General features: G+C 37.8%; 1 protein-coding gene across 1 annotated transcript in view; it reads left to right on the forward strand.

Annotated features, from left to right (window-relative positions):
- Nucleotides 1-6,513, forward strand: part of YEATS4 (YEATS domain containing 4) — a 30,103-nt gene extending 23,590 nt beyond the window's left edge. The window contains exons 6-8 of the mRNA XM_017733095.1: nucleotides 1-90; nucleotides 169-256; nucleotides 1,883-6,513. Coding sequence (XP_017588584.1) covers nucleotides 1-90; nucleotides 169-256; nucleotides 1,883-2,052 — 348 coding nt within the window. The 3' untranslated portion in view covers nucleotides 2,053-6,513. The remainder of the gene's footprint in view (nucleotides 91-168; nucleotides 257-1,882) is intronic.
- The last annotated feature ends 2,490 nt before the right edge of the window (nucleotides 6,514-9,003 follow it).

Consider the following 9,003-nt stretch of genomic DNA (forward strand, 5'->3'; position numbering starts at 1 on the left):
ACCTTATATCACTTGCTGAAGCTTTTTCAGTCGGATACCAACGCCATCCTGGGGAAGAAAACTGTAGTTTCTGAATTCTATGATGAAATGGTATGAACATTCTTAATGTAATCCTCACTTTATTTTTAAAGAGTATTAGTGATACCATGTATTTTTCTCCTTCATTAGATATTTCAAGATCCTACTGCAATGATGCAGCAGCTGTTAACAACATCTCGTCAACTAACACTAGGTGCTTATAAACATGAAACAGAGTGTAAGTAGAAAGTCAAAATATTTAATTTTAGAAATAACAATAGCTGGATGTGCTTTTAGTGGGTTTTTTTTCTGGACTGTAGCAGTACAATGGATTTGGATGCTGCTAAAAAGTGATATTTTTGTATTAAATTTAACTTGAACTTTTGCAAAGATATTAATACTTCAATACAATGTAAAGTTTTTTGTGTCCTTTTTATCCAATTTGTCTCCAAATATAAGCAAAAATATTAAGGGAATTAAGGAAATTAAATTAAGATCCATTGGATCATAAGTTGTAGTGTGTTTAGTGATTATTTCTGTTCTGATCTTCTGTACTTCATCTCTTACTTGCTTTCTGAGAGTAGAAGATTTAGTATTTATTGAGCCAAATTCCTGCCCTAATAATTACAAACTTTATTCCATCGTAGTCCACCTCACCTGACCTTATGTTCACCTGACAACAAATGTCAGGTATTTTTTTGGACAGCAAACACCTAGAGCTAAGAGTGGAGAGTGACTATGAGTTTGAAGCTCTTCAAAGTTGGGGTTGCTATTTGCCTTATGTCTGCTTGCCTATGTGGATATGTGAGCTGCTTGTATTTCCTGCCTCAGTTCAGCCAGTCTTGAGGTGGATTTTTGTTATTGTTGCATGTTACAGTTTTTGTTTAGAAAATGTTTAATAATATGATTCATAAAAACATCCAAATGTAAACTTTCTTAGTTTAAAATTTTCGGATATTTCTCCAGAGAGTAGGTAGAAACTTTTAGTGTGTTTTTTTTGATAATATTTGCCTCTGCCACAATTACATAATGTATGGGATATGAGGGGTCTCTGTGGTCTTCATAGATTTGTTGACTTTACCATCTTTATCCCAAAACTTGTGCATGAAAAAAATAATAAAAAAGAGGATACTTGATGTCAGATGTTCGTAAAGCACGGCAGCATCACTAAAACTTTTGAATATGTAGAATTAAACTCCAGTGAGACACAGAAAATGGTTACAGTACGTCGAGGCAGAACCACAGAGTGGTGGAGGCTTGAAGGCACCTGTGGATGCATCTTGTCCACCCCCTGCCCTGTCAGGGCCACCTAGAGCTGATTCCCCAGGACTGTGTCCAGATGGCTTTTAAATGTGTCCAAGGATGGAGATTCCACAACCTCTCTGGGCAGCCTGTGCCACCACCTGGTCACTTTCACAGTAAAAGCTTCCTGATGTTCAGAGGGAACCTCCCAGATTTCAGTTTGTGCCTGTGGCCTCATGTGCTGTCACTGGGCACCACATATTCATAGTTCTTTTTCATAGTAATTTCCCATGTATTTGCTGTTACCATGTCAGGCTTTATTTTCCTCACCAATCTTTAAAAAAAACTGTCTAAAATTATTTTATGAATTGTATAACTCCCTCTACAAAACTGATGGGCTGAGGGCTGAAAGAGGCTGCAAAACAAGCTTCTTTTTTTTTTTTTTTTAAATCCAGATTCTTGTGTGGATACCATTTTGATTACAACCATTGAATCTCTAAGGCTAAAAGTAATAGATTATTTTTTCAGGACACATGCTATCCAAATTACTGTTTCAATTTTTTAAAAAATTGCAACTTTTCATGGTACTTGAAACATTTATTTTTCTTTATCACCACCACAGTTGCAGATCTTGAAGTGAAAACAAGGGAGAAGCTCGAAGCTGCCAAAAAGAAGACTAGTTTTGAAATTGCTGAGCTTAAAGAAAGACTAAAAGCAAGCCGTGAAACCATCAACTGTTTAAAGAATGAAATCAGAAAACTTGAAGAAGATGATCAGTCTAAAGATATGTGACCAGTGCTGACTTGTATGTACTGAAAATGGAAAGACTTCAGTCATGGAATTGTGTGAGTTCTCTTCAGTTCTGTAACTGAGCCTATGAGAATTTCACTGGTAAATGATTGAAGTTTGTGGCAATCAACTCCATAAATGGAAAAAAGAAAGAATGTATCCTTGTTTTATAGTTAAAATCTGTGGGTACTTAACGATTTATTTCAAGTGGAAGTGGTCTTGGAGACCAGACTACTTTTTTTTTTTAAAACTGCATTTGAGTCGTGTATGAAAACTTTGTATTAAGTCTTGTATTAGTTCAATGTGACTTTACAAAATGCTGGTGTTTACTTTTTTTACTGTTTTTTTTTTTCTACTGATTGTTTAGAGATGCATCTTTAAAGCTAAAAATAAAATATGCAGTTTTTTATTTTAGTACTTGTCTCTGTCCAGCAGTGGGCTTCAAGAACAACTGTAAGTAGCATACCCTGATTTCAGGCAGGTTGAAATACAATGGTATGCAAGTTGTTTAAGTCTGGTTGCAGTGACTTTTGGCATGTCTCTCTGTTATCAGCACAGTGAAAACACTTTATGAAAACAGGATTTTAAATAACTTGTTTTTAAAACAGGTAAGAGTTTCTAGCCCCAAAGCTGCTTTAACACATATAAATGCACCAATGCTACAAACTATGTTCAGAAGCAGCAAATTATTCCAGTACTGTTTTGTAGGATTTTGTTTAATATTTGTACTGTACTACAGTCACTTCACCTGCTCCAGCCTGGTGTCCCTCCCACAAGAGATGGTCTTCCATGAACTTCTCAATGTGAGAGCTTCTCATGGGCTACATTTCTTCACTAAATGCTCCAGTGTGGTTCCCCCATGGGGTCATAAGCCCTGCCAGCAAACCTGCACCAGTGTGGGCTCCTTTCCATGGGGCCACAGAAGCCTGTCCAGTGCAGGCTTCCCATGGGATTGCAGTCCTCTTTGGGCATCCCTCTGCTCTGGTGTGGGGCCCTTCACAGGCTACAGGTGGATCTCTTCTCCACTGCCTGGAGCATCTTCTCCTTCCTCGCTGACCATGGTGTCTGCAGGGCTGTTCCTCACATATTCTCACTCTTCTCTCTGTTTCCCTGGTGTAAGCAGGTTTTATTTCCCGCCTTTTAAATCAGCAACCTGTTGGGCTCAGCCTTGGCCAGTGGCAGGTCCATCCTGGAGCCATCTGGCATTGGCTCTGTTGCACATGGGGAAAGCTTCTGGCAGCTTCTCACAGAAGCCATCCCTGTAGCTCCCTAACTACCAAAAACTTGCACATAATTCTTAAGTCACTAGCAAGTGCTCCCCCAAAAATCTACATGATTTTATCAATGCTTTGAGAACAAAGCACTCTTTTCTTCATATTTGAAAAAAACTGATGATTGATTGACTTTTAAATGGCATGGTAAACTGAATCACTCAGTATATAGATTTAGGGTTTTCATTAAGAACAGCAATTTGGCATACTTAGTTTATGGTATTATGTATGCACAGAGGCTGAGGAACAGCTTGTACTGTGCTGTTTACACAGATCCTTCCTAGCACTGCAGAATATCGAAATCTGTCAATTTTTGGCTAAGTGCTTTGGTTTCTTTATTCAGTAGCCAATTTCCTTTTAAGCAGCAGCTGAAGAAGAATGCTGTTTTCAGAGCTGTGCGTTGAGAGTAAGACTTGCATGGGCCACAGTATATTGTGTATGCTGAAACAAAAATGGGAATGGAAAGCACGATTTGTGGTGTATGCAACATTATTATCTTCATATTTGTCAGTCAAAATAGTAGTAATGATGACCAGCTCAAATGGAATATTAAAGAGGATCTGCAAGAGCTTTGACTAACATGAGTATGTGCTGAAACAGACTTGAACAGACCAAAAAAGAATGGAGATCTACCTTTTGAATCCAACTTTTTCGTGGGAGCCTAAAGTATTTTTTTTGTTTACATCCAATAAACATCCTGTATCCTAGTGTCCTAGGATACAGGAACAACGATCCTGGCTCCACTGTTAGTAGCCCTCAGCATGCTAGACCACTGATGTAATTTCTGTTTGTCATTAGTGGTCTTTTTTCCTCAGTTTTTCTTTCAACTTTTTGTATTTTTTTCCTTCTCCTTTGTGCTCTCTGCAAAGATCCTAGAAGAGTATTAGGCTCCTGAGAGCATATGTGTACACAGAGAATTTACAGTAAGTGTTGATCTTCTAGTGCATATCATTTTCAAAGTTATTAGAAGTGAAATGGAGTGGGGCACCTAAGGACACAGTTGCATTTGACCTCCATTGCCTTGAAGAAAAAGAAAAACCCAAACGCTACACTCTGCTTTATTTTAGCAGCCCTACAAAGATGCGATTGCAGAGAAAATAGTTCTGGTTTGTGCTTGCCAGGATGCAAACTTAAATGCTATTTATATTGCTGAGGCTGACCTTAGACTGTGGCTTCAACCTGAGTTATGATTGGGAAACACAGTTGTATTTAAATGTTCCTTTGCAGAGGCAGAGAAAAAAACCTCACTGTGTTACAGATACAGTTTGATATCACTGAATTGCACAGTAATTTGTTCAATTGCCTACTCTAAAGCTTTAGCAACCACTTGAAGTTGCCTTTTGGTAGGTAAAGATAAACCATGGTTTATCTCAGTTTATGTGCTTACTGTTGTGAGTTTTACCAGTGAGCATCAATATCAAGTATGCAAAACTAGTAGTTAGTGTCATGGCCACTTCCACTATAAAGACTTGGGGGTTTTAAATGTTTGAGCTAGGACAAATGACTACTCATCACAGTAATTTCAGACAATGACCTGTTTACTCAGTACCCAGTATTATGTATCACTAGTCCTTTTCTTACCTAGCTCCATCTCATATAACTTAGTTCTTTCCTTTGGGTTTGGCCCTCTGTAGTTTACAGTCAGACTGTGAAGTTGTATAAGGCTGTTGCCCAGGAGGTTTCTCACCAAAAGTGCCATTATCCGACAGGAGATGTGTAGATATGGTTAAGTGAAAGATTTACTTGAGAATTTTTGTAGTCAGTACTGGAAGCAACATTAAAGCACCCTGTTCATTTTTCTTCTAGACAGATGCTGGTAATAACCTCTTCTGATTATGCATTTCATCCATATAAAATACATCAGTGTGTGTTTGCTTCTTAATGAGAATACAGATTTAAGAGCGTTTCAGGTGGTTTTCAGACATGATGTTTACCAAACACCAGGTGGCAGCTATGTCCAAAATATTCTCCAGTCTCTACAGCAGCTTCATTACTGGGATTTTGGCAGATCTGTGATATCTTTGGTTGACCTCATTTGCTTTGAGACTTGATCATCTCATGAGACAATCTGTATTTGTTTTAGTAGAGGTGACCAAATTATCTCTTGCATGTTACAGAACTGTTCAGCAGCCTTGTCAGCAAATCAAATGTGCTGTGCCAGGAAGCACAAAATAAAGTGTCAATGTTTACAATTTTTGTTCATTTGGCAAGGGAAGCAGCTTTCAAATAAAAATCTCTTTGTTGTTTTTAGGGGTTGTTTTGAGGGGTTGTTTTCAGGGTTTTTTCTTTCTTTTTCAGGCCAAGATTATGTTACAATCTGAGTGCACAAAACTTAATTTAGGCACTCTACTGGACTACATGCTTTGCTTGCACTCAATTGCAGGTCCAAAATGGCAGGATTTTCCACAAGTAAAAGCAATTACTTTTTAAAACTTAATGTTGATAAAGTTAATAAACTTCTTTGACTACTTACTGTGTAATGAATACTACAAATGAACTTTGCTTTCCAAGTGTGTTGAAACTTCTAATTTTCCTGTATACAGCAGGGAAGAACACTTTTACTTAAGTAAGGGGAAGAGAAGAGAATTAGGATGGTAGAAAAGAATAGCAACAATGAGCAATTCCTGTTATATATATTAGTGGGGATTTATGTAACATTCATTTATGGTACATTTATGCTATTTCCATTTTAAAATGTTCTAAGCTAGCACATGAAGTTGTTTAAGTTTCTAGTGAAACAGGCTTGCCTATGCAAATAGCTAGTACACATCCAAAATTAAAGTTTATGTTTTGATTTTCATAGGAAAAACCTCTTGAATGTCAATGAAAAGGCCACAAAAAGAACTCCATTAACATTGCAATATACAGTATATCCTACTCTGCCCCTAATAACGACTGTATTTTTAAGGCGTTCATGTGTTAAATGAGAAGCTGGCCGTTCTTATTCCCATACTCATGGGGAATTCTGTACTTTAGGACAGAAACAGATTTCATCTGATGTACTACTGGCTTCTGCTTTGCAAATACTTTCACCTGAAGTGACCAACAGCTTTGTTTTCTTCAATATCTCAATTCTGCAGTGTCTGGCAAATCTCACCTTTTTTTTCGTCTACAAAATCAGCTTTTTTCAAAGTGCACATTTCATTTAACCTCTGATCTAGAATGTTAATAAAAAGCATGGGTTTTAGTTAAACATGCTTCTAAGTTTCTCAGTGAAACTTGTCTTTATTCATAGAATCAAGAAACAGGATATATGACTAAGAAAGTTCTTCCCATGATGAATTGCTCAGGCAGAACTGCACCTCAGTTGAAATGATTTTGAACAAAAGATAATAGAATCGTTCCACAGTTAAATCATATTTTCTAATCTTGCATCTTTAAGCATGCTGGGTAAATGCAGGTATTAAGAGTTGTCAAATCCAAGGTTTATGCTCCTCATGCATGTAATAAGGGTGACAACTTTTGGACCTAAAATGTAGAAACTGAATAGGGTTGCAGCACTGTATTGTTCCATACACTGAGTCTGGTGAATGTAGCAGGGCCAGCATGTGGCTCCTTTTTTATCTCTTTGTTTATTAAAGTAAGAATTAATCCAGGTAATTTTTGTTTTAATTACTGTCCTGAGTAGAGTGATAACTGTGTTCCACATAACACTCCATTCAGGGCCCAAGCCACCTGAACTCCGAGTAAGTAAAAAGGAGAATGTTGAGAAGTTGTGTTTCAGGAGCTCGCAGTTAACTTTTGGTGTTATTTCCTGGTTTCTTTATGGAAGTTTATGTAGTAGGTAAAGCATTTACTTGGTAAGCTAAATATTCCTGAGGAAAACTGAATCTGCATCACACAGTTTTAGACATTCTTCACCGTGAGATCATGAGAGTGCTCTCCAGTGCTGCTGCCCACAGTGAGCTGTAGACAGTCAGCTCTGAAGGACTTCTCTAAGACTGGACAGGGAACAGGCAAAGGAAAACCATAACCTCATGTAGTGATTAGGGCATTAGAGAAAACAAATGGGTGCTATTTTTCAAGCTGAAAAAAGCCACCATCCCAGGAAAGGGTTGCATCCTTAGTAAATAAATATGTCTAAATTAGATTGAATTATTTTCCCATTACCTTTGGAAGTTACACAACTTTTTTGTGGTTGTAGAATAAATATATGTATTGGACAACTGGAACTGGTTTTTTTTCCTTCCTGCTACAGGTTAAGCATGTTTGCATGGTGAAGAAAGACGCAGGACTAAACTAGACAGACTGAACTCCAGCACCCACTACATAGTGTTTAAAATGATCAAAGCATCCGCTGCTTTGCAAAGCTTTGTGGTTGCTCTGAATCTTCCTTTCATAGACCTTATCAACAACAGCCAGGAGGGGCAGTGCTAGATGAAGATGGGCGTTGCCTTGGATCATGACAGAACATTGTGGGCCATGTCAGAGGGCACGGCTGATTTGCTGTGCACTCAACTGCTGGGCCTGCAAGTCACCAACCACAAGGCTGCTCCTCTTGGGTGCTACTTTGTGCTCATGGAGCATCTCATCACTGATCAGTCTGCTAGTCCTGCATCCTGATAGATTCACTCGAAATTATTTAACAGTAAGGAGTCTACAGTTTCAAATAGAGAGCACAGTCTAGCTGAATTTAAACTAAACTGTGTTGTGAGTTTTGCTTGTTTTTTATTAGTAAATGAGAAATGAGTCCTAGTCCTTGTGCATTTGCTGAGAAAAAAGAAGATACATTTCTAAGGCTGTGAATTCTTTCTAGTATTCTTTTTCCCCTCAGGCATAAAAGACAGAAACAAAAGCACTACTTTTTTGGAAGAGGCTGACACAGTATGTGTATTTTTAAATGGAAAAGCAGTAAAACTCTTCATGGATTCATTGTCTGAAAATTCTTTGTTCATAGTTTAATCTGACCCCATATGGTACTAAATGCTTGCAAGTGCTCTGCCTCTGTGTTTGGAGATGGAAATGCCTGGTACTTCACTAAATAAACCTGACCTTCGATCCTTGTGAAGTGAGTGAATTTCAATCAGACCTCTGGTGCATGAAGGTAATAAATCAGTAAATGAAGGAGCCAAATTTTAATAGTAGAAGGGACACTTTAATCATGTTTTATATTTCATGATAGTTAAGACTTTACAAGTATTAAGCTAAGACTTTTGGAAGTCTGAAGATACCCTATGCATAAACTTAAACCAGTTGTCAGTTTGTCACCTAGCCATTGCTACTGCATGCACTCTTGTTGACTTTGCAGTAGAATTATTTTCTTGCACTGTATTTTGTACATTTGCCAGAAGATTTGGCCTTTATAAGTTCCATCATTCTCCTCAGTTCTATGCTACAGCTACATCACCACTCAATAAATACTGGACAAATGATCTGTAAGACATAAAGCAGTGCAACTTGGTTTTGCTGCTGCTGTTACTTCCTGAGCTTTATCTGACACTGATGCTGTAGAGTGCTAGCTTCAGTCTTACCTAAGTCTAGAGACAGTTTGTGTGACAGCTCTGAATACACTGTGATCATCTAATAGCTGTGCACACTCAAGCATGTTGAACTTGGTTAGCAGCCATCATATACCTGCATCACTTCTCTGTGGCCTTGTGTAAAAATACCCCCAAAAAACCAAAACACTGTGGCTGACGCTTTATCCTAGTGTCCCTAATAAAAAAAAAAAAAAAAAAAAAAA

This window comes from Corvus brachyrhynchos, unplaced genomic scaffold (genome assembly GCF_000691975.1).
Source record: "Corvus brachyrhynchos isolate BGI_N302 unplaced genomic scaffold, ASM69197v1 scaffold32, whole genome shotgun sequence".
Lineage (NCBI taxonomy): Eukaryota > Metazoa > Chordata > Aves > Passeriformes > Corvidae > Corvus > Corvus brachyrhynchos.